Source organism: Myotis lucifugus, unplaced genomic scaffold (assembly GCF_000147115.1).
Source record: "Myotis lucifugus unplaced genomic scaffold, Myoluc2.0 scaffold_127, whole genome shotgun sequence".
Lineage (NCBI taxonomy): Eukaryota > Metazoa > Chordata > Mammalia > Chiroptera > Vespertilionidae > Myotis > Myotis lucifugus.
In genome coordinates, this window is record NW_005871175.1 from 1367272 (window position 1) to 1394494 (window position 27223).

The 27223-nt window shown below is 36.5% G+C and overlaps 1 protein-coding gene across 1 annotated transcript; it reads left to right on the forward strand.

Moving 5' to 3' along the window:
* Window positions 1–4653: 4653 nt before the first annotated feature.
* On the forward strand, window positions 4654–27145 carry PDCL2 (phosducin like 2). Its single transcript, XM_014460189.2, has 6 exons — window positions 4654–4659; window positions 9025–9145; window positions 9960–10050; window positions 14731–14874; window positions 23216–23424; window positions 26963–27145. Exons 1-6 carry the CDS (start codon window positions 4654–4656, stop codon window positions 27118–27120), a joined length of 729 nt encoding a protein of 242 aa, XP_014315675.2. The 3' UTR covers window positions 27121–27145.
* Window positions 27146–27223: the final 78 nt, after the last annotated feature.

Below are 27223 nucleotides of genomic sequence, written 5' to 3' on the forward strand. Positions count from 1 at the left end.
AGCCTAATTAAGAAAAATGGAGAAACCATAAATATACAAAACTACAAGTGAAAAGAGAAAAATTATAACATATGAAAGAAATGGATATTATAAAAGAGTACTTGACAAATCTCTGTGCCTACCTATTTAGAAACCTGCATAAAATAAAGGGTTGTCAGTAAAGTAGGTGTTACCAAAATTCACTTTAGAAGAAAGAAAAAAACTAAACAGACTAATGGCCATGGAAAAAAAATGAAAACATTATCCAGAAACGCTCCCTTCAAAAAGTCCAAGGCCAGCAGATTCTGAATTTTTCCAGCTCAGAGAAGAAAGAAAAATCTCAAAATATTTTTTGTAATGTCAACCATGTTTTTTTAAATGAAGCTTATACCCAAATCTTACAAAAGTAGTATAAAAAAGGAAACTGTGGGTGGTGAAGGCCTGGGGTGGGAGGCGGGTTAATGGGAGAAGTAAGGGGACATATGTAATACATTCAACAATAAAGATTTGTTTTTTGTTTTTTTAAAAAAGGAAACTAAAGGTCAAAATTATATATAAATTTTAATGCAAAATTTAAAAGAAATATTAGTGAACCATATTCAGCAGAATATTTAAAGAATTTCATGACCCGAAGTTTGTTCCAGCAACTCAGGATGGTTCGACACTAGGGAGTCTATTAAAATATTTTCACCATTAGAAGAAAATTATATGATTATCTCAATAGATGCTTTTGGTAAAATTCCACATCAATTTCTGATGTATTAAAAGAAGAAAGAGAGGAATTTTCACATTATAGATATAATGGTTTCAAACAAAGTTAGTACAGGCTTGATAGTAAAACACTTTGGAACGTTTTCATTAATGTCAGGAATAACGCAAGGATGCTCTGTTACCTTTTATTTAATGTGGTTCTTATGCATTAGTCAATTCAGTTGGACAAGAAAAAAATAAAACATAAATATAATAAAAGTAAAGGAAAAATTTAACGTGATCAAGGGGCGTAGTTAGGAACTTAGATTTTCAAACTATTTCTGGCATTAACTCCTATTTCAACAAAGGCCTGTTATGTTCCTATCAGAAATATGAGCCAACATATTCTTACTTTTTCTTTTTTCAAGGAAATAAGAACAAAGAGTTATGGAAAAGAAACTATCTTTCATAATACTTTACAATTGTAGAGGCATTTACATAATGTAAACAAAAATAGTTTAATACTTAATGGAAAAAATCTGTGATTGTAACATCAAAGTAAGTATTAGCGTGCTCACAAATGTGAAATAGAATTTATTCTATGATTTGATCAATTTAGTAGAATATTCTCTCTGAAGCTGAGAAAAATAGCTTTATCTGGATTGCTTCCAAAATTCAGGTTTACACAGACTAATTCACCCAGGATTTCATTTTATTTTGTCAATAAAAAAACAATTCAATAATTACTTTTTCTTTGTTTTTCTCATCTGATTATCTGAAGTCTTAAACTTTGTCCTGAACACTTATATTTACTTATAAAGTAGTTACACATATACGGGAAGATTTAACTGCAAATACATAAGGAAATAAATGCACAAGGAACAACTGTGCAACTTTTGAAATATTTTATTCATAAACTGTTGATATCAGTGAGCTTTATGAAGCCACTTTTATATAGTTAAATACTGGAAATTTTTGGGAAATACAGACATACAGAGTAAATGTTCCAGCGAAGAGAGATTAGAAAGATTAAATGATATCTAAAAATATATAAACTGAAGAAAAGCTGAGAAATACCTCGTGTCAGTTTTATCATACATGACAAAATATTTATAGGAACATCTATATACAAACATTATATACACATTTACATACTCATTTATACTTCAATCTAAATTCAATTTTTCTCTTTTTACAGAATACCAACTATTTTCCATAGAAGAAATGCCATGGAATGCAAAATATACTGGTATTTTGTGTGTTTTCTTTTCTCAAAAGCAATCCTTGCTAAGTTTAACATGTTTGAGAATATCTGTGTTGTAAACATTCTCAGTAAAAGTCTATTGAGATTATAAATGTCTAATTTGTTGAACATTAAAAGAGCATCTTAAAATATCTTTTCTTAAGTGTTGTAATGATAGTGTACAAGAAAGCTGTAAAAATGATGTTCCTTTGATCCCTGCAGCTTTTGACAGTACTGATACCCATGCCCTTTTGTTATTTTTATTAAAAGCACTCAGTAGAGAGTTGAGTTTTAATGAGCTATTTTAGTTTATCCTATTTGGATTTTGTCAGTAACAAATTCACCAGCTCTTATAAATACCAGAATGCCCAATAGCCAACAATCTTAAGACTGTGAATACCAAATAAACCTGTTGGAGGAATACCAACTAAACCTATTGGGGAATTTGGCCATGATCCATCCAATAGTCCAATAAGCAAGTTCTGATTTATAGTATGTAAAATTGACATCTGATTGCTACAAACCTATTGAGGGACTAGCTTTTTCTACCAACTAGTAGTATTCACTTTATCTTAATATAAGTTATTTTATCTTGCAACATCTAAAAGGCAACCAGTCTTGTCCATTATCAGAAAGAAAACAGTCTTCCTAGTAGAGGATCATGGATATACTGTTAGAACTTTTTACATCAAATCAGTGTTTGGTGGACACAGAATTAACCTCAGATGTTGAGATTATCTCCCTTCAGGTTCCCTTGGGTTTTTCCTTTTTGACACTCGACCCTTGAATAACCACCTACTCCACCAAGCAGGTTGCTGGCTGATGACAGAAGGGTACCTCTGACTAGATAGGATTAGGTATTATATTCATCAGAGCAGAGTATCTTGGTTAATGTTGACCACTGACTATAGTTTAAATTATGCCTTATACTAGTCAAGTCCCTGAATTTCACTTCTTCTCAATCTGTATGAAGAACATAGGTAAAGAATGGAGCAGAATAGGACAAAAAGTACATTCATCTTTGAAAAATGATTTGCTTTGATAAGCTGGGGACTTGAAAGCAGAGAGGGCCTCCTGCTGTAAAGCAACAGACGCATAGGTAGTGATATGCATAGTAATCAACTAGCATGAATTTTGGATTGTTAAAATAAGAAAACAGAGTGGGCCTTAGCTGGTTTGGCTCATTGGATAGAGCATCCGCCTGTGGACTAAAGGGTCCTGGGTTCAATTCCGGTCAAGCCACATGCTCAGGTTGCCTATTTAACCCCCAGTAGTGGACATGCAGGAGACAGCCGATGAATGATTCTCATCATTGATGTTTCTATCTCTCTCTCCCTCTCTCTCTTTGAAATCAATAAAAAATATATTAAAATTAAAAAAAGGAGTGGAACACTAATTTAACCAGCAGTTCCCAGGGCCTCTCAGAAATCCGGAGACTTAGGCCATTGACATGTTTTAGGGCTCACATGATATTAAAATAAAGAAGAAGAAATACCAAAACATAATTACAAAAATTGTGAGATGTTTTAAAATATTTTATATTTAACACATTAATATCTTACAAACACCACAAAACACATAGGCTACGGGGAGTATAGCACTTTTATTAAGTATTAATTGAGCACTACAGATGTTAAACTATCCCAGTTTAACATTGCGTCCTTAAAAACATCTTTTTTTCTTTTCTCCAGATCTTATCAGAATATCTCTGTGACCATTTGTATATGAGCTTATTTGGCAGTAACATCAAATGTTTATCCCGTGATCCTGGCAGCTCCTAGTAAACATTTTCTTAACCTAAACACCAAGGAACCCAACTATCTGGGTTTCCTACCTAAAGCCAGACCTTCTGTCTCCTAGTGCCCTGGGTTTTTAAGATGGGGGTGAAGAGTCATTTGGGAATCTGATGAAAGCTCTGGTCCTTAACTCCGCACACACCCTCTCCCCCCAAATTGTACACATACAACAAAAATTTTGTGTACAATTGGGGCTTGGGGACTAGGTACCCTGTAAAATCCATCCAAACAGACTATGCCAGCAGTGATGGCGAACCTATGACACGCGTGTCAGAGGTGACACGGAAACTCATTTTTTTTGGTTGATTTTTCTTTGTTAAATGGCATTTAAATATATAAAATAAATATCAAAAATATAAGTCTTTGTTTTACTATGGTTGCAAATATCAAAAAATTTCTACATGTGACACGACACCAGAGTTAAGTTAGGGTTTTTCAAAATGCTGACACACCGAGCTCAAAAGGTTCGCCATCACTGGACTATGGGCTCTTAGTTAAGAACTTCTCCTTTGAAGGGTTCTCTCCCCAGGATTTTATTATTACTCCATGAGGACATGACTCGGGGATTGAAGGGTGTCGGAGGGCTCAGAAACAACGCATTGATTTGGTGGCGGTGTGCAGAAGGGTGGGAGGCATGCCAGTCCTCAGGACCACGTGGTGAACAGGAAAGGCCCAGCTGGGGATAAATACCCCAGCACTGGATGCGTCAGCGCCCACACCACCCCTAGACCCCGCCTCCGCGTTGCCTGGCAACAGCTGCGCTGGAGGCAGGTGAGTCAACGTGCCCTGGAGCGCTCGCGGTCCCCTCCCGCTCGGGGTGGCGGTGGGAACCGCTGTCCCGGCTGCTGGCTCTCTTCGCCCCCAGCCCCGGAGGAGGCGTCCCAGTCAGGAGTCCCTCGCCAGGGGTCTGAGGTCGCCGTCACCTGAAGGTCGAGGCTGAACGTCATGCAGGTCGGAGTCCCAGCCGCCGGCCACTCCGGGGCACCGGCCGAGCTCCCGGCTGGGCTTGAGGCTGAGCGTCCGAGGGGAGGGCGGCGCACCGGGGCTGGGGCCTAAGGTTTATCTTTGGTAAGAGCTAAATTTTGCGTGAGTCTCTAGATTTGAGAGACATCCAAATTAACTCTAGGAGAGCACCATTTTTTCTCCAAGGTTTGTCGCTGGGGGGTAGTTGTTTGAGATTGTGTTTCACACCTGAATCTTGGAAATCTCACTGCTGCACGATTTCTGACTTAAGAAATAGACCAGCAGCTTTAGCCCAAGTGTAATTCAATTTAAATATTCTGCCCCACTACCTTAAACAACCATCGGAACGAAAATACTGGTTGCATCTATCTTGAAAAAGACCAGGTGTCCCTGAAGTTTCTCCTACCCGGTCACAGAAGCTCTGTTAGGCTTCCATTGATCCCTTAGGTCCCGAGGCTGCTCCGCTCTGTCTAAAGACCCTTATTAACCAGGTGCCTGTGCTCTTGTTTTTTTATTAGAGTAAAATTCTCACTTTCTGACTTGGAGAAACAGCTTCTTCCCACCTGCTTCTCCAAATTAAAACTGTGATTTTTCTTGTTTTGCATATTTAATTTCGGCATTCATATATACCACCTAATTTATTAGGATATTTTAAACATAAACTACACATAAATTTAATGGATAGCCCTTTTGTGTTACTTATAGGTTTCTAGCAAGTACATTTTATCCAGTGTATGAAGACATTTCCATACACTGAAGTAAGTAACCCAAAGGGAAATTAAGAAAATGATTCCATGTATGATCACATCAAAAAGAATAAAATCCTTAGGAATAAATGTAATCAAGGAGGCAAAAGAATTGTACACCGAACACTACAAAACATTGCTAGAAAGACATTAAAGAAGACATAACTAGAAAAACATCACACCTTTGTAAATTGGAAGACATAATATGGTTAAGATGTCAAAACTTTCCAAAGCAATCTACAAATTCAGTGTAATCTCTATCAAAATAAAGTCCTAATAAAAAATTGTTGTTGTGTTATTTTGGCTGTAAATGAAGAATTTGCTTAAACTCTGGTGGCGGATATTGTTAACAGGGGAGGCTATGCATTTGTGGGGACAGAAAGTATACGGGAAATCTCTGTACCTTTCCCTCAATTTTGCTGTGAACCTAAAACTGCCCTAAAATATTAAGTCTTAATTTAAATTTTTAAAAATAAAATATAAAATGGACAAAAAACTTGAATAGACATCTCTCCAAAGAAGATATACAATGGCTAATATAAACATAAAACATGCTCAATATCACTAATCATTAGAGAAATGTAAGTAAAAACCACCATGAGAGACCACACCCATTCGAAAAACTATTATTAAAAACAGAAAATGACAAGTGTTGGTGAGAATATGAAGGAATTGGAACCCTTGTGCATTGCTGGTAGGATTGTAAAATGGTGTAACTGCTATGGAAAATGGTCATTCCTTTAAAAATTATACATAGTATTATATGAACCAGCAATCCGACTCCTAGGTATATTCTCAAAAGAATTGAAAGCAGGAACTCAAAAAGATATTTTATGCATAAGATCATAACAGCATTATTCACATTAGCCAGGTGGAAACAGCCTAAATGTTCATCATTGGATGACAAGAAAAACAATCTATGGTGTGAACACACAATGGAATATTATTCAGCCCTAGAACAGAAGGAAATTTTGATACATGCTTCAACATGGATGATCTTTGAAAAAATTATGTGAAGTGAAGCCAGTAACAAAAGGACAAATATAGACATGTGCTGCAAAATGACCTTTTGGGTCAACAATGGACTGCATAAATAATGGTGGTCCCATAAGATTATAATGGAGATGAATTCCCTGTAAGAAATGGAAAGATATGGTTCAAGAGGAATTTTTTTTTTTCTGATGAGAACGATATCTGGGAACTTGGCAATAGATTTCCTCTCACTGCAGCTCAATTTTGAGTGTGCAGTTTACCTCCCAATCAACTACTGGCCTGTTTCAGCATAGAGGAGCCTATCTCCCTAGGACTACATATTCAGAGGGTTCTACAGTCCTCTCAGATCTAGCTTGATGGTCTTCAGAGTACACTGCTGTAATTCTTTGTTGAGGAACTAAAATCCTATACAAGGACACAGGTCCACAGGAACCATTATAAGTATTAAGTGCTGCTGCCACTTTAGTACAAGCTTTCTGTGGTAGTGTGGAGCCAGCCTGTTCCTATACTTCGGAAATATTTTCAGATTGTATTGATGCAAAGCATGCGTTTCATTTCTTCCATCGATTCAATGCTAGAGAGAGCCATTTTTTTGCCAGATAGGGTCAATGGAACCAAAAACAAATTTCCAAAGTCAAACTATGAGTCTTCAGTTCTACATCCTTTCCATGTTAAATACCCTCTTTTTAAAAAATGAATACCACAAAGTTCATTAATCTGACTTCTGCTCCAACATGCATAGCCAAAACCACATTTGCTACAGCAATCCCTTATGCTCCTTGATTTCTTATTTCTACTACTAGAGGCCCAGTGCATGAATTCATGCATAGGTGAGGTCCCCGGCTGATCAGGGCCTGGCCGGCTGCGGGAGGGGCCATGGGTGATTGGCTGGCGGGCCCTGCCCCCAATTGGGGTTGGGGGCCAATTGGGGGTGGGACTTGCCATGGGGAGGGGCTATGGTTGGTGGGCCAGCCAGCCCTGCCCCCAAATGGGGTGAGGGGTGCCGATGGGGGGTGGGGGGCAGTGGCCTGGGGGAGGGGCTGTGGGCCAATCAGGGTGGTGGGGTCCCATAGGGAGTGGGGCCGGCTGGGGGAGGGACTGTGGGAGATTGACTGGGTCCCCTGCCCCCTATTGGGGTGGGGAGGGGTGATCAGGGGTGGGGCAGCCAGGGGGAGGGGCTGCAGGAGGTTGGCCAGCCAGTCACGCCCCCTATTGGGGTGGGGGTGCGATCAGGGGTGGGGCCAGCCAGGGGGAGAGTCTGTGGGCCTACCATGGTGGGGCCCGCGATTGAGGGCGGGGCTGGCAGGGAAAAGTGTGTGTGGGGGGGGGCATTTGGCCGGCCCTCCACGCCCTTAATCGGGGTGGGAGAGTCCGATCAGGGGCAGGCCAGCCAGGGGAGGGGCTGCTGGAGGTTTGCTGGCCGGCCCCAGCCCCTGATCAGGCCCGTTCCCTGGCCACAGTGGGCGTCATAGCGACCAGTCATTACGGCGTTATGGTCGCTGGCTTGTTATATACATAGATTCCTCAAAGCATCATATACTCCCTCCTGACAGGCACCATTATGGTAATCTAAACCTTAGCCAACCAGTTTCTCTTAAATATTTCCCATCAGTCCAGCCCACATCCCTGTTCATGGAGCAGCACTGGCAGCTTCATTGTCCTATTTCTGACCCTGTTGGAAGGAAGGAGGGGTGGGCTTATGGGACCACGTTTATAAAATCTACAGTAATGGTCAGCAATGGCAAATTGCTTCATCAAAGCCAGCAAGTGATAGCGAGTGCTGGCAAGATAGAAGTTACAGTCTCTGGAATTCAATCACAGAAATGGCATTCCTTCACTTTTGCCACATTCTATTGGTTAACAGCATGCACAGTTCCCACCCATCATCAAGGAGAGGAGATTACTCAGGGATGTGAATAGCAGAAGGTGGAGCTCATTCAGGTGATCTTATACTTTGTTTGCCACAGTATTCACTCCCTACTTTTGGAACTATCAGAAAAAAAAATGGATGGCTAACTAGAGAAACAATAGTTAATGATTGACAACTTCTGGAAAAGCAGGGAAAGAAATAAAATCCTAAGTAATAAAGAAAAAAAAAAGGCTAACTTTCATAGAAAGAAATTGTGATTAGACAGAAATGGAACTATAAAAAGATTCCTGGCCTCTTCTAAGATTTAACCAGAGAATATGGATCCTAAGAAACTGTATAGCTGAAAAGAGAAGCGAGTTCACCTGGAGGTCTTGAATGTGTATGTAGAAATAGCAACAAAACAGTATTTGTTCATGGTGTGAATTGGTTTTGTCTACTATATTCACCAGAGAATATTCCTTCACTTTTTGAGTTTACTTCATTAATATTTGATGTGTTCTAAATTATTGTTTGTTTTTATTAAACACCTCAGTGTAATTTTGAGGGTAGAGAATGTATCCTGTTTATCAAACTATGTAGTTCCATTAGTTCTGGGAAATGAGAAAAAGTAGGCCGCTTTGTTTGTCTTTGAAACTAGTTATATGTTTACCTGTAGAACTCAGTGCATAGTTGGAAATGCTACATATTAATTTTATACATAATAAAATGCACAACTATGTTAATAGATTTTCTATTTTTATATAGGATCCAAATGAAGATACAGAATGGAATGAAATTTTAAGAGATTTTGGCATTCTTCCTCCAAAAGAAGAGCCAAAAGATGAAATTGAAGAAATGGTTTTACGTTTGCAGAAAGAAGCAATGGGTATAGTTGTGCATTTGGTGGGCTGGATGAAGGGGGTAATACAGTTATGTCACTGATAGTGTATTTCGTGGATTTCAAGGGAGAGAGGACATTAGAAATCATTTAGTATGTCCCACCATACTTTGCTGATACCTAAAATTCTTAATTCATGTGTTAAAAATTCACATGCCAGTTAATAACAGAACTGAAATGTCCTGGTATCTAACCTAGTGAGCTTTTTTTTCTCTAGATCATAATTTTTTACCATGTGATTACCTTATATTTTGATTATTCTATATAGCATATATTATTTGTCAAGATTTCCTGGAACATGGGAAAATCTAAATTTCTGAGGTCTAATTTATTTTTACATCTACTTTTATTTTTTAAAATATATTTTATTGATTTTTTTACAGAGAAGAAGGGAGAGGAACAGAGAGTTAGAAGCATCGATGAGAGAGAAATATCAGTCAGCTGCCTCCTGCACACCCCCTACTGGGGATGTGCCCACAACCAAGATACATGGCCTTGACCGGAATCGAACCTGGGACCCTTGAGTCCGCAGGCTGACACTCTATCTACTGAGCCAAACCAGTTAGGGCTTTACATCTACTTTTAAATGTAGCCTGGTAGTTCTGTGAACTCTGAGGGAGTAATAATATTTAAACAAAACTAAAGCAGTCAACCACAAAATAGCTTTATATATTGCAAACACTGCAACATTAAAGATAGTCTTGATCTTCACTTATCTAATATATATTTTTTCTAGACATGTGACTATAAAGTAAAATTAATATTTAAACAATTCAACTGCCTACAATTTATGTTGTTTTAGTTAAACCGTATGAAAAGATGACTCTTGCACAGTTGAAGGAGGCTGAAGATGAATTTGATGATGAAGATATGAGAGCTATTGAAACATATAGGTACAGTGATTCATTGGGGTAATTTATGAGTTTTGGAATGAAGAATTGTAAAAATGAAACTAAGATAAAGCCCTATTTTGTCTACAGAATAGATTTAAAAAATAACAAAACTAATTTTTAAGATTTTAAAACTAACATATAAAATAGAATTTTTCCTGAAATATTTTTGCCTTTGCTTGAATTAAAAACTATCCAATAATGTACCATAGGACTTCATCAAGTGATATATGAGTAAAGTGGAAAATATCAATAAGCAGCCAATAAATAGAGGGCTATGATGTTCCTTCTTTCATGATGTCTGTCAATGGTTTCTATAATTTAATAATTAATTGCCAGTCATGAATTCTCTCAGAGATTAGAGTAGGTGCATACATTACCCAACTTATCTTGATACTAAAAACGGACAAAGAGATTATAAAAATGTTATGCTAGAGGAAGATATCACTTATGAATGCAGGCACAAAAATTTAAACAAAATATTTGCAAATTAAGTCTAGCAATTTAAACAAAAATAATAAACTTTGGACAAGTAGTCCTAGGAATGCAAGGTTGTCTTAACATTAAAAAACAAAAGCAAAAACAAAAAAACAGTAAATTGTGTTAGAAGCAGCAATGTCAAGTCACAATGAACATACCTGGCACTCATAAAAATTGAACTAGTGTTCCTTGGAAAACTGCTTTATTCCACGTTGTGAGTTGTGAAAGTACAGTACACGTCTTGAGCATCTTATGGTTCCAGCAAGTAAAGAAGTGCTAAAAAAAAAAAAAAAAAAAAAAAAAAAAAGAAAAGTTTAAGGCATAGAAGCCAAACTAAAAGATCTCTCAATGACCAGAGTTGCAACAACTTGAACAACAAAAAGATAAAATATTAGATTATAAAATAAATAATAAAATAAATATCCATGAGTCCATAATGATATAAGTAATTAACTGAATACATGAACAAATTCAAAAGAAATAACACTTCTCCCTCACTAAAGAATTCCAATTAATAAGTGTATATGGAATGAGGAAAATAGAAAAATCACCATTATATCACCATAGCAATAATTCTTGATGAGCAAGATCTGCTGATAGATGCTAAAACGAGTGGATGAAATTTTAAGTAGAAGCATGGTATTTGCATAATCTCAAAGTATCTCCCCCTCCAAATATTTAGTAACTATAAGGAAATAGTAAGTTTACAATGTAGAGTTTTGGCAGATTCCATCTTAGGGAAATGATCAAGGTTAAAATCACCGATAATACATGTTGACATTAAGTAACTTGATATGATGTGCTGAAGATGACACACCACCTCTGTGGTGTCCTTTTTAATAATTAATCATCTCAATCTAATAAGAATACACCAGAAACCAAAATTTGAGGAACTTTCAAAAAACTGACCAAGTTGATGTCAGGAAAGATGGCAGAATAGAAAACTCCAGAAAGCCATCTGTTTACCTAGACAACAACTGCATTGGCTGAAAATGTCTGAAGTGACAGCGTTGGAACTCTGGAGTCTATTTGGACACTTGCAGCTTCCAAGATAAAACCTGGCTGGTAAATTGCAGTTAGTAGTGGCTGACTTCAGTCCTTAGTTGGTGATAGCTATCCATCTCTCACCCTCTCGTTCCATGGCAGGCTCCTGTTTGGACAGCAGCCTTTATTTCTGGTAAAGCTTGCTGGAGCAGGGTGGGCAATAAGGACTTTGTGTTCTGATTGTGGAGTGCTGCTTCTGAATGCAGAGGTACAGGCACAGAGTTTGGGTATCACTGTGTCAACCCCATTGGCTCAGGGGGATTCCAGAGCATTAAAGGGAGCCACCTCTATTTTTTATGGACATTAAAAAACAACCATATATATGGGGGAATTTAAATGCCTTGGAAAAGATGAAGGCTCACAGAAGATGTTATGGTTTCATCTCAGGCTGATCCCTGGCTAGAGACACCTTACAATAAGAATAAAACAAACCATGGGAAAGGAGGAGAATCTGATTTCCAGAGTTATCACATTATATGAATCAAATGTTCCGTTTCAACACAAGAATCACAAAGAAATGGGAAAGTGCGGCCCATTCAAGCTGTCTTCCAAAAGCTGTACCATTTTGCGTTCCTACCACCAGCGAATGAGAGTTCCTGCTGCTTCACATCCTCTCTGGCATTCGGTGGTGTCAGTGTTCCAGATTTTGGCCATCCTCTTTGGTGTGTAGTGGTTTCTTGATTTATTTGCATTTTCCTGAAGACATAGATGTGGAGCACCCTTTCATAGGCTTATTTGTCATCTCTGAATCTTCTTTGGTGAAGTGTCTATCAGGCCTTTGGCCTATTTTTAAGTCAGATTGTTTTCTTATTGTTGCGTTTTTAGAGTTTTCATATATTAGGGACAACAGTCCTTTGTCAGATGTGTCTTTTGTAATTTTCTCCCAGTAACTGCTAAGGAGATAGGTTCCTAGAGAGAGCAGTTGCTACAGCAGTTTTCTGATCCCCAGAGGAATTAGGTTCTAGGGCACAATTGGAACAGTAGTTCCAATTTCCCAAGTTTCTGGATTGTAGCAGAGAAACCTGTTCCCTTGGCAGACCAATTTTGCAATGTTGCTCAGGGAGTCATTTTGATAGCCCAGTTTAGAACCTCCTCCTTTCCATTGAGTTTGTAAGTCACTTAATTTCACAGATTAAGCTTCTTGCTGCTTAAAATAGCTAGGACTTTCTTCAACTGAGTCCCACCTGATATGATTGTTGGGTATAAAATGCAGGCTACTGAGCACTAAATCACTTCCTGATGGCAAAACTAACCCAGGTCTTTCTGTCTCTCCCTGCCTAATTCCATTGACATAGCAAAGAACAATGAGGAAGAGAGGTGGAAGAGGGGAGGAGAAAGAGATATAGTTGATAGTTGCACCATTAAGTAGGGAACACAAACTTTTTGAAAATTTTGAAAGATATTAAGCCAGTGAGATCAAAGTTGATATTAAATACTCAGTGCCAAAAAATCAGCTCCCAGAAGATCTTTGGAGGAACGAAATTCTGAATATCTGGGTCAGTAGAGGGAAAATGGAAGGACTTCAGTTTGAAAATTGTGAGAGGGGCCCTCCCTAGATGTGGGTCATTATTCTTGGCATTCTCCTCTAGGCTTCATTTTGCTTGGATTACTTGTTACGTAGAGTGGTTTCACCTAACATGTTTCTAATTAGTAAAATAAGGACAGAGTGTTTTAAAATATACCCAGGATTTTGTATCTATTCGTGTAGAGTGAAGCCAACAGATCAGGAGATAATTGACATTGAAAAGAGTTTTTTACTCAGAGTTCTCAAGAACAGGGGGCATGCACCACAATACAAGGCCACACAGGGAAGCACTGGAGTTAGTTGAGAGGCAGGAGTGAAGGGATGACATGGGCACCCGCCTTCGTTGTGGTTTCCATGGGAAAGACCAGCTAAGCAGGGTAAGCAGATTTAGGATTGGCTAGTTTGAATAATTTTGGCAGGCTGTGGGCTCCAGTGGCTGTCTCTAGTTGTCTGGTATCTGGCCCAGGGATAATTAGGGCAGAGGGTTAGTGGCTCAGTTTAATAAAAGAGGTGATTGAGGGATCGGGCTCTGGACTGGTCGGTTTGCATTTGAGGAATTTGCTCTCCAGCAGGAGGTTGCTATCTTTCAGAATTAGCTAGACCTGGGAGGGATAGTCTGTCCAGGATCAGCAAAGGCAAGAATACAGAAAATAAGAAAATATAGTTAATACACAGAAAGAAGGGAAGAAAGTGTTCCCAAGATAACTTAGGGATATAGAATCGGTAACTTTTAAGACATTTGCACATCAGAAAACATTTAGATCTGCTTCATGAATCTGAGCATTCAACAACTGAATCCGAGTGTGTAAATTTTGAGAATTGATTAAGAAAGCTTTAAGGCTCCCTGTGGATGAATAACTAGGTAACATGGAATGCTCACTGTGTGCTAGGCACCATCCTAAGAAATTTACCTGTATTATCTCATTCAATTCCCAACAACCCCATGCAAGTAGGTATTGGTATTATTCTCATTGCAAAAGCTTAGAGAAATCAAATAACTTGCCCAAATTCATGCTGCTGGTAACTAGGAACTGGTATTTAAACCTAGTCTAGTCTCACCGTAGAGTTCAAACTCATCATTCTTCTTTATCACTTCTCTACCTGTAATAAATTTTATAACAAGTAATTATACATATTCACAAAGGCTTTAGACTGAAGGTCAGTTTAGCATGATAGTTGAGAGCACATAAATAGGGATAAAAATAATATTAACTTTACACAGTTTTTTTTCAAGGACAAGTTAATGTAATGCACTTAAAATAGTGCCTGGCAACATAATAAACACTCCATAAATGTTAGCCATTGTTATGATTATTATATACAAGTATTTAACCTGTAGGGGAGAATTTGTTGGTTCAGTGTCTAAATAAACTATAGCTATGATTAAGACCTAGTCTTAAATAAAAATAAATTTAGAAGTCAGTCACTAACTTCTTACTTGCAACACTAATGACAACACAGATTTCCATATAAACAGATAAATTGGCATTATAACACCATTAATAGTTATTCTGTAATTTTTTAAGTGTTTGATATGTACTAGCATTACATTCATTACCCTAAATTATTACTGTAGATGGGAATGACCTTAAGAATATAACAATTTTATTATGTAATTTTATTTTTTTAATTAGAGAAAAGCGGTTACAGGAATGGAAAGCTCTTAAGAAAAAACAAAAATTTGGAGAGTTAATAGAAATTTCTGGAAATCAATATGTGAATGAAGTCACAAATGCAGACAAAGATGTATGGGTTATAATTCATCTATACAGGTCAAGGTAATTACCTTTTTGTAAAATATTAATATACTAATGTGTTAAGAACATATTACTGGTTTTAAGGGTTTATAAAGCATATAACAAAGACTATTCACAAAAGAAAATAAGAATATATGTATAGAGTCATTGGCTGTAGGGATTAAATTAGCTATTTTAATATATTTCCTTGTTTAATTTTAAAAACTTGTCATACTTTTTAGAAAAATAAGCATTCTTTAGCAGTTAATTTAAATAAAACATATGGAAAATTTCAAACATAGAAAAATAGATATAAGGATAAAATGAGCCCCCTAAATATTGGCCAGGTAGATTCAACGGTTAACATTTTACTATATTTGTATCATTTGCGTGTATTTACAGAATGATTTAAAAGTAAATTACATACACCATGACACTTTTAAATACTTTAGCATGCATTTTCAAAACATAAGGGCATTTTTCTATATCACCATAATACCATTTTCTCACCTAACAAAATTAACAATCATTTTTAATAGTGTCTAATATCCAGCCCTTACTCAAATTCTCCCAACTGACTTCAAAATGTCTCTTATAAATACATATATTTTTTAATTGAATCCAATCAATGCTCAGGCAGTGCATTTGAATATATCATATCTCTTGTCTCTTTTAACAGAACAATTTCCTTGCATGTCCCTGTTCCCCCAGTTAGTTTTAATGACCTAGTTGTACTAAGTATAATCCATATGTCCCCCGTCTCATCAGCCTGGTATAATGATAATTGTGAAGAGTGAACTTTCCCCAACTCTGTGCCAAAGAAGAGCTGCAACCTCCCAGTTTCACAAATCTCTCATAGAAACAGCACCTCTAGTGTTAGGTCCCAAGCCCTCTCTCTGCTTGGGCTCTAACCTGATCCAGGAACGGAGGCCGGGGCAGTAGCCCTTGTTGTCCTTATTTCATTCTCTGAATAAAAAACATCTTCTTTCTTCAGGTCCTCAGAGAACTTCTATACAGAGCAAGTTAGAGCCCTGCTGTTTACCAGCGCACCAGTTCCTCCGACAAATTTTGATAGGAATCATACCCCAAAAAGAAGACATTAATTTTACTGTAACTAAAATGCTTGGTAAATAATTTTTTAATAGTTTAAAAATAATCATTTCCCATTTATCCTATTCCACTTATCTGGCTAACCCAATTTGGAGATTTGCTGATGTGGGCCCTTCACAAATAAGTATATGAAATAGCAACATTTACAGTACTAAGATTTATGTGTCGTAAATGTTATATACTGAAGTGGTACACCGAATGTTTCTCCTGAAACCCATTATGATAAGCAGAATAGATGTTGGTTCTGAATTACCATACCCTGGTATAAAATTATTTTAATGGTTATTTCTAGATAAATTACTGGTTTTGACCAATAATTTTCAAAAACTTATAGAAGAGGTTGAATGAGTTTTAGTGTCAGGTTTCAAACTGCCATGTGCTTTGATGGACTTAAAGTCTAAGGATACATTTTTATAATACTTTAAGTATCTGTGAGCTCAGAAGTTCTTTTGGGCAATATAATAAAGTTACGTAAAATATTAGTTTTCTTTTTTTAAAATATATTTTATTGTTTTTTTACAGAGAGGAAGGGAGAGGGATAGAGAGTTAGAAACATCAATGAGAGAGAAACATCGATCAGCTGCCTCCTGCATACCTCTTACTGGGGATGTGCCTGCAACCAAGGTACATGCCCTTTACTGGAATCGAACCTGGGACCTTTTAGTCTGCAGGCCGATGCTCTATCCACTGAGCCAAACCAGCTAGGGCATAATATTCTTTATAATAGTTATAATTTAATATTATAAAATGAAGCATAACTATTAAGTTTGTATTTCTAGCTGCCTTTTGTAACTCTAGGAGGGTAAGAGTTTGTTTTTTAACCTGGTTCCTAAGTTTTATAATTTTAATACTTTTTTGCCACTAAATTTCTAGAACTGGGCCCATTCCTTATCCAAGTGAAGACTCAGCCTACACAGAGTACCTTAGAGGGATCTAACTAACCCTGGGCCAGTGATCCTAGTGGCTCAGCTTAAAATTAGCTTTGCTTCTGATTTTATGAAATCTTACATCTGTGCCCAAATTCTGACTTTGGCGGGGTAGGAGGAGGAACTTCTGTATTATTCTTATACCTAACTGCATATCTTGAATCTCAAATACCATAACTATGCTCTTAACTTGTTTTCTGACGTTAGAGGTCTCCTTAATATTTTATAATTCTCACGAAGTTTAATTCTGGCCCCCAAGCCCCAAATCCACATTTGTTCCCCTACCACTTGCTGTCATAACTGTCTTCAAGGAGCTACTGTCTCCTTGCACCATACACAGTCTGTTATGCCATACTCTTCTTAATTCTGTACTCTTCACTGCCACCACCAGTGCCCGCCTGCCTTCTGCCATTCACACCACTCACTTCATTGTGTTTATTATACCACTGACTCAGCTCTCATTCTGATAGTAATGATAAAAGTAACCTAAACTTGATATTAGTGAATTGAGTTCACCTATTTGAGGAAAACTGAAACTTATAAAGTCAATTTATGGCAGTTTTGTTTGGAAAATTAATATTTAAGTTAGGCAGTACATGCATTTCTAATGTTACTTTTAGTAGGCCACTCACTAAAATAAAGAAGTATCTACATTTGTAGCAGGTTAGAATTATCAAAAGAATTCTGAAGTGTAAATGAAACATATAGTCATTTAACTTGTTAGCTTCTTGCTCCATAAATTGATATATAACATCAATTACCTTAAGAGTATTTCTGAAGATTTTGTAGGTGTTAGAGATGCAAAGGTATATATAAGGCATCTGTCTCTGCCATTAAAGAAATTTCAGTACACTAGAGAAGAGACAATCAAATGCAGTAATAAAGTCTTTTGTGTGCTTTGGTTGAGTTCTATAGAGTGAGGGCACTGAAGAGGGAGTAGTTAAGTTCTACCCTGGTGCTGTCCTCAAAAAATAAGAAAAAATCTCCCAAGTTTACAGAGGTGGAGGAAGTAGACAGGCTGAACTGGATATTTTAGGTGGAGTGTACAGCTTGAACAAAGGTACATAAATAAGAGACATCATCTTGCTTTGGAGTGCTTTAAGTAATATGATAGCGGGCAGAGAATAATGCTGGAGAGACAGAACATGGAGAATAATGCAGAAGCCAGAACATGGAGAACCTTGAAAACTACACTGAGGAGCCCAGACTTTATCATGAAGGCAGTGAGAGCTGCTGAAGGATTTTAAGCTTGAGGGAAGGGCAGTTGTTACACGATGAGACTTTCATACTGAGCTCCCTTTGTCAGCAGGGTCAAGGATGAATTTGGAGAACCGAGCCTGGAAACAGACCATTTAGGGCAATCTGACATAGCTCAGATAAGAAAGAAAAGGAGTAAGGCAGTGGAGAAAGAGAGGAGAGGCTAGGTATGAGATAAGGAGGTAGAACCAATCTAATCAACATTAGATGTTGTAGAAGAAAGGGAGATTTTTGGCCTGGGTGCAAGACTAAGAAAATAAAGAAGACAATGCATTATGGTATAGTTTAGATGAGAAAAGCTAAGGGAGACTCCGATGAGCAACCCATGGGCCAGTACAAAGATTAGTAAATGAATGTATGTTTGTATATGTCAGATGAAGATAAAGATTTTTTTGTGTGTGTAATTCTCTGCTTTGAAGTATTTTTTAACCTTTTGACCTCCACCCATTTCTCCCAACCTCCATCCTCCACCTCTGGCAACCACCAATCTGTTTTTTGTATCTGTGAGCTGCTTTTTGTTGTTTTGTTTTGTTTTTAGATTCCACATTTAAGAGAGATCTTAAGGTACTTGTCTTTCTTTCATATAGCATAAAGCCCTCAAGGTTTGTCCATGTTGTTGCAAATGGAAATATTTCATTCTTTTTTTATGGCTGAATAGTATTACATTGCAGTTTCTTTATTTGTTCATGAGCTGATGGACACTTAGGTTGTTTCCATATCTTGGCTATTGTAAATAATACTGCAATGAACATAGGGGTACATTTTTTTTAATCTAGTGTTTTCATTTTCTCAAATTAAAAACCCAGAAGTGGAATTGCTGAATCATATGGTAGTTCTATGTCTAATTTATGAAGAACCTCCATACTGTTTTCCATAGTGACTGTATCAAATTACATTCCCACCAACATGGTTTCCTTTTCTCCACATCCTTGCCAACACTTGTTATTTCTTGTCTTTTTTATAACAGTCATTCTAACAGGTGAAGTGATTACTCATTGTGGTTTTTATTTGCATTTCCCTGATAACTAATGATGTGGAACATCTTTTCATATGCTTGTTGGCCACCTGTATGTCTTCTATGGGAAAATACCTATTTAGATCTTTGACCCATTTTTTAATTGCTTGTTGTTGTATTTTTGCTATTGAATTGTATGAGTTCTTTATATATTTTGGATATTAGCCCCTTATCAGATATATGAGTTGAAAATATTTTCTCCTATTCAGTCGATTGACTTTTCATTTTGTTGATGGTTCTTTTGCTTTGCTTTTTAGTAGAATGTAGTCCCATTTATTTATTTGTGTTTTTGTTGTTTTTGCTTCTGGTTTCAGGTTAAAAAAAATAATTGCCAGGACCTATCAAAGAGCTTACTGCCTGTTTTCCTCGAGGAGTTCTATGGTTTTAGGTCCTATGTTCAAGTCTTTAATCCATTTTGAGTTAATTTTTGTCTAAGGTGTAAGATAGTGGTCAAATGTCATTCTTTTGCATGTGGTTGTCCAGTTTTCCCAGCACTACTTATTGAACAGATTGTCCTTTCCCCATTGTATTTTCTTGGCTGGTTGTTTTGTCATAAAATAATAGACCATATATATATGGGTTTAATTCTGGGCTCTTTATTCTGTTCCACTGTATCTGTTTTTATGCCAATACCACATTATTTTAATTACTATAGCTCTGTGGTATAGTTTTAAATCAGGGAGTGTGATGCCTCTTGCTTTGTTCTTTCTCAAGATTGCTTTGGCTATTCAGGTATTTTTTGTGGTTCTATACAAATTTTAGGATTATTTTTCCTATTTTTTTGAAAAATGTCATTGGAATTTTGATAGGTATTGCACTGAATCTGTATATTGCTTTGGGTAGTATGGACATGTTAACAAAATTGATTTTCCCAATCCATTAGCATGGAATATCTTTCCATTTATTTGCTCTTTTCTTCAATTTCCTTCATTAATGTAGTTTTCAATACATAGGTCTTTCTTCTCATTGGTTAAACTTATTTCTAGTTATTTTTTTATGCAATTGTATAAGGGATTGTTTTCTTTATCTTTCTGATAGTTTGTTAGTGTACAGAAATGCAGCAGATTTTTATATATTGATTTTGTATCCTTCAACTTTACTGAATTTCTTTTTTAGTTCTAATAGTTTTTTGATGGAGTCTTTTGGGTTTTCTACATATAATATCACCTGCAAGTAGTGATACTTCTATTTCTTTCTTTCCATTTTGGTTGCCTTCCATTTCTTTTTCTTGCCTAGTTGCTCTGGTTGGGACTTCTCATACTCTGTTGATTAAAAGTGGTGAGAGTGGGCATCCTTGTCTTATTCCTGATCTTACAGGAGAGGCTTTCAGCTTTTCACCATTGAGTAGGATGTTAGCTGTGGGCTTGTCATATATTGCCTTTATAATGTTGACATACATTTTTTTTTGCACCCACTTTGTTGAAATTTGTGAAACAAGTTTAGTAAAAATATATTGAGAATAATATATAAAATTCCTCTCCCAGACGTTGATTAGAACTTAGTGCATTTTTTACACTTAAAAATAATTTTTATTTATTTATTATTATTTTTTAATTTCTTTATTAAGGTATTACATACGTGTCCTTATCCCCCCCTTATCCCCCCAACCCCCCACTCATGCCCTCACCCCCCTGTTGTCTGTGTCCACTGGTTATGCTTATATGCATGCATACAAGTCCTTTGGTTGCTCTCTCCCCCTTACCCCCACCCTCCCCTACCTTCCCTCTGAGGTTTGACAGTCTGATCGATGCTTCTCTGTTTCTGGATCTGTTTTTGTTCATCAGTTTATGTTGTTCATTATATTCCATAAATGAGTGAGATCATGTGTTCTTTCTCTGACTGGCTTATTTCACTTAGAACTTAGTGCATTTTCATTGATTTCCATTATTAGGGTTTGTTTAAATGGAACAAAAACTCAAATACATGCAAAGCAATTTGAGTGCAGAAATCTGTATTTTTCTCTGATCATTTACATTTGTCTGGCCCACATCTAACCATCATTTTTTTCTTAGTAACTTTTATCAAGTTTTCTTGAAGCATGCATTTGATTTTCACAAGAACTAAAATGATTTTTCTTGTCCCACAAACAGAAAGAGCACACAAAAGTCTAGAAGGGTCTTCACCTGCCTGGAGCATGCAGCATGCCCTGGCATGAGTCACTCAGTAAGTGAGCTTAGACTATGAGTGTGACAGGTTTTAGGAGTTGAAAATACTAAAGGGAAATAGGATGCTTCTATGATATCATGAAAGAGGCTAATTAAACATTGAATATTATTTTTAAAAATATTTTTTGAAAAGACATACAAAGGGAGTCCAAGAGAAAAAACTAATTTTGTCCGTTCAAAGGAGCTTTCCCTGATCAACACAGTTTACACTAATCTTTTTCTTCTCATACACTATTTCAAATATAATCCATATGAATGATGGGGAAATGAGTACAAAGACAAAAAGGAAAGCTACACTTCTAGCAAATTTAGGTTTATTAAAAGAACATAGAGGAGAAAGATTAGATTTTTGTTTTAGTTGTTAAGAGAGGAGGGGAAATGAAGTTCATTAAGTGTATATATCAAAATGGATAAGATTGCCCAGAGAGTGTGTCTGAACTGATAAGAGGGTTCAGAACACAATCCCAAGGAACATATATGTTTGAGGCATAGATAGAGAAGGTAGTCAAAGAAGTAAAAAGGAAACCAATAGAAAGTATTTTCCCAGGAGCCAAATAAGAGGGCCTTTCAAGAATGGAAGTGAACAGAACATATAGATTTTTATTTTCTTTTTCATCTGGGCTGTGAACAGAAGGAGAGAGAGTAGGTATTAGAAGGGGACAGAGAGTTGTAAGGGAATTTAAAAAAAATTACTGACTTGAATATGTTTATGTAAAGTGGAGAAGGAAAGATTGAGAAAACAGGAAAGGAGGGAAGCAGAATAACAGAGAAAAGTCCCATAGGAAATGCAAGAAGTATGGGATGAATAGAGGACTAGCTTTGAAACATTTTAATAAAGCTGTGAGTGAATGATAGACTGGGAGAAAAGGGATAAATGGAGGCAATGGGAGATAAGTGATAAAGCAGGAAAAATCACAGGATTTGGTTACACTTCCAATCAATTTTAAATTCCTAATGAATAGTTCTGGATTAAGGAGAACAGAATGTGGTATGGAGTGGGATGTCAAGGAAAAGTGTGGGTGATGTTTGTTAGAGTCAAGAAAAACAAGGAAGTTGGAGATAAGGAGTTTTGGATTTGATAATCTCATGTGAAAATAAACCTTTGATGGTGATAAGAGTTGGAATTCATTTGTTTCAATTCTGAACTGCCATGGGTTCCCTAGAAGTGTCGTTTTTTTCTCTCTCTTTTCTATATATATAAAAGCCTAAGCAACCAAACAACCAAACGACAGGGTGACCGGTTGCTATGACATGCTCTGGCCACCAGGGGGCAGACACTCAACTCAGGAGCTGCCCTCTGGTGGTCAGTGTGCTCCCACAGAGGGAGCGCTGCTCAGCTGACTGACAGGCGCCAGATGCCAGGCTCACAGTCGCAAGCCTTTCCCACCTCCATGACAGCACTACCAAGCGGCTGTGGCAGGCGCAGTGGGGCCAGCTGCACGGCGCCTGGCCCGGGCTCGGGGTCCTCCCCAGCCACCTGCCACTTCATGCACTACTACATCCCTGCAGGGATCAAGCTGAAACCGGCAGTCCAACATCCCCTGAAGGGTCCCAGATTGTGAGAGGGCACAGGCCAGGCTGAGGGACCCCACCGATGCACGAATCTGTGCACTGGGCCTCTAGTGTCATATAAAGTAGGAACTGCCTTGATTAAACTGATGCTAAGTCAGATGTGGTTAGCCTTAGTTAGGCATCAAATTCCCATGGTAGCTAGCTTTATTCCCAGGCTGTTTGGTGTTTGTAATGAGAATCTGAGGACTAAAGGTAACAATAGAGGACAATACTGATATGGGCTTATTAAAAGAATATCTAAAGATATATTTTTGTTATGGAGATGTTTCACTTATTTTATTAGACTGAGATGAGTAGTTTGTTTTTTAAAGATCATGTATGTACTGTTTCTCTTTTAGCATACCAATGTGTTTGTTGGTTAATCAGCATCTTAGTCTTCTAGCAAGAAAGTTTCCAGAAACTAAATTTACGAAAGCCATCGTGAATAGCTGTATTCAACACTACCATGATAATTGTTTACCAACAATTTTTGTTTATAAAAACGGTCAGATAGAAGGCAAATTCATTGGAATTATAGAATGTGGAGGAATAAATCTCAAGCTAGAAGGTAATTATATTATTTTTAAAATTTGTTTGAAAAAAAAAGAGGTGAAACTTCACTAAATTAACAAATATCATGGAAGTTTATTTCCATAAGATTGCTTTCCTTTTCTTCCAGTCTCTGCTTGTATTCCTCTAGATTAATTTCCTATAATAATATTCTTATCATAACACCCAATTCCTTAAGTCCTTATTGGTTCCTTGTCTCAAATAAGTTAAAAATTCGGAATTTTCTGCCTGAGAATTTCAGCCCACTTATCTAACTGTATTTCTCAATGCTTTCCAGTTTCTGCGCAGCCAGGCTGGACTTCAGCCACTACCCCAGACACACTCATTTGTTCCTTTATACTTTGTTTCATACTCTTTCCCTTTGCCCCAAATAACCTACTCTTTATTCTTGCTTCCAAATCCTATTCCCTCATGGGTCTCCTAGTTTTCCATTTATCCCATGATATGATTTTGGACCAGTTCATAATCTGTCTTTCTGTTCTCTATTGAATTTCTATAGCATATATTCTCTATACAACTAACTTTTCACTTATCCACATACTATCTGATTTTGTTGGTTAATTAATTCCCTTTGAACTTTGTCTCCCTAATAAGTACAAGGACCATATATCCTATTATTTTCTTTTTCATAGTACATAACACAGGACTTGATATTTCTACCTTCCTTAATGATTTTTACTTCCTGACTTAGTTCTGAGGCCATATCCTTCATCAACTCATTACTTGGGACTGCATTAATTTCATATTATACAAATCTTTTTCTCTTACCGTTGTGTTAAAGCCATTGTGAATAGTTGTTTTTAACAGCTAGTTTATCCACTCTTTAGTTCCCTTAAAACTGTTTTTGGCCTTACCGAGGCCTCCAATACCTTAATTGTTCCCGAATTACCCCCTTTCCTTCTCCTAGTCTCTAGGGCCCTCTTTGTTTTATCACCCTGTTTTTTTCAGCTTGGACCTCATTCCTTTATTTAATTTTTTTAAAAAAATAATAGGAAAAACAATAATATAGCACTCATTCATGTAATTACCAAAAATAACAAATGTGAACATTTGTTCATGTTTGCTTCAGCTATTTTGTTAAACTGCTGAAATAAACTTTACAGATATAGTTGAAGTTACCTATATTTCCATTCCTAGAACCATTCCCTCCTTTCCTCCCTAGAGACAATCACTATCATGAATAATGTGCTATCTGGTCCAGGCTTTTTTAACTAGTATATTAAAAATATTTTTAGCCCTAGCTGGTTTGACTCAGTGGATAGAGCTTCAGCCTGCTGACTGAAGGGTCCCTGGTTCGATTCCAGTCAAGGGCACATGCCTGGGTTGCAGGCTTGATCCCCAGTAGGGGGTATGCAGGAGGCAGCCAATCAATGATTCTCTCTCATCATTGATGTTTCTCTCTCTTTCTCCCTCTCCCTTCCTCTCTGAAATCAATAAAAATATTTAAAAATATTTTTAAATTGTCATAAAATATACATAATATGAAATTTACCATCTTAAACATTTTTAAATACATAATGCAGTATTATTAACTACAGTTACCATGATATACATTATATATCCAGGACTTTATTTTGTAAATAAGTAAGTTATTTAACCATTTTCAAATATAGAGTTCAGTGGCATTGTGTGCATTCACATTATTGTGCTACCACCACCATTATCCATCTCTAGAATACTTTGATCTTGCATAACTGAAACTCTATACCAATTAAACAATAACTCCCCACTCCCCTCTCCCTGTAGCCCCTGGCCACTACCATTCTACTTCCTGACTCTGAATTTGACTACTCTCAGTACCTCGTATAAGTACATCATACAGTATTCTTTAATGTCCTCAATGTTCATCCATGTTGTAGCATGTATCAGAATTTCCTTCCTATTTAAGGCTGCATAATACTGCATTGTGTTTTTATACCATATTTTGCTTACCCATTTATCTGTTGATGGACACTTGAGTTGCCTTTATCTTTTGGTTATTGAGAATGAGGCTGCTATGAACATGATGTACAAATAATCAGTTCTAGTCCCTGTTTTCAATTCTTTTGGGTATATACTTGGAAGTAGAATTGCTGAGTCATATGGTAATTCTGTTATAATTTTTTGAGCAACAGCATACTGTTTTCCATACTAACTGCACCATTTTATACTCCCACCAACAGTGTACAAGAATTCCAGTGTCCCACATTCTTACCAACACTTGTTATTTTCTGTTTGTTTGTTTTTATTGTAGCCATCTTAATGTGTGTGAGGTATTTTCCCTACTGATTTAAATGTTTCCTATGTTATTTTTTATGGTTCAAAAATACTTTAGTTTGTTTCTGACGTCTCTACTATTTGCTTATCTCTGAATCAATATAGCATGGTCTTAGCTTTATAACTACCTAGTTGTCTCTAGTAGGCCAAGTCTTTTTCAAAATTTCATATAAATGTTAGAATCAGTCAAGTTTTGTGAAAAATCCTGTTGATTATTTATTAGAGTAATTGTTAGAGACTTCATATCCTAATTACAGTGGATATTTCTATCCACGAATGAGATATCTCTTGTCACTTATTTAGGTCTTTTATAATTTTCCTCATAAATATAATATGTATACATTATATATTGTAATGTAATATATTTTGTAATTTTCCTTAAAAGTGCATTTTATAATTTTCCTCATATTCTGTTCATCTACTCAGTGCTTAGGAATAAAATTGACAAAATGGTGAATTTGTAGGAATGGGGGAATTTAGGGTTATCAAGTCAATTCTTTTCAGTTTTTCTCTTGGATATATTTTGGTATTTCATATTTTTGTTGAAACTTTTTCATTAAAGTTTTCAAATGTATTGGCATTAGTGTTTTCATAAGTAGTCTCAGAGCTTTAAAATCTTTACTTTGGTTATGTCCCATGTCAATTCTTGGTATTATTTGTTTTTTTCTCCTTTTTCTTATCACCATTTTTGTGTGAGGTGTGTCTATTAATCTTTTCAAGCCACCAGCTTTTTATTTTCTTGGTCACCTCTACTTACTTTGTTTTCCTACTTTGTTGAGTGTTTTCTTTCTGTATATCCCTCTTTCTGATTTTCTTGGGTTTACTTTATTGTTCTTTTTTTAGCTTCTTGATTTGAACTTTCAAACAACTTATTTTCAATCATTTTAAAATAAAAATTTTAACCAAAATTTCTCCCTTTAAGTATAATTTTGCTCTATCCAATGCATATTTTGATATTGTAGTGCTTTCATTGTCATCCAGTTCTAAATATACCCTTTCCAGTCGTATTTCTCTCTAGTTCTCAGTGATTTAAATGTGACCAAGCCTTCTGTACTTTGTCACAAAAAAATGGGTTTTTCAGGTGACTATTTTGGTGTCAAAATAAGAATTTATGCTGTATTACTGTCAATTCATTTTGAATTAAAATATGTATTTTGCAGCAAAAATATACCTTTTTCACATTAATTTTATTAGAATCAACTCTTTTCATATAGATGAGAAATTCTTCTTTTCATTTTTCTAAGATTTTAATCTAATTTAATGATGGGTTATTATTGCAGAACTTGAATGGAAGTTAGCAGAAGTTGGAGCAATACAGACTGATTTGGAAGAAAACCCCAAAAAAGGCATTATAGATGTGATGGTATCTTCAATAAGAAACACTTCTATTTATGATGACACTGATAGTTCAAACAGTGATGATGACGATACCAAATAGAGGGAAATAGTTAATAAATAGCTTTAAAGTGTTTATGTACTGACTGTTTTATTTGTCACTGCCTTTATAATCAGAGATCAGAAAATTTATAGATTTATTGTCA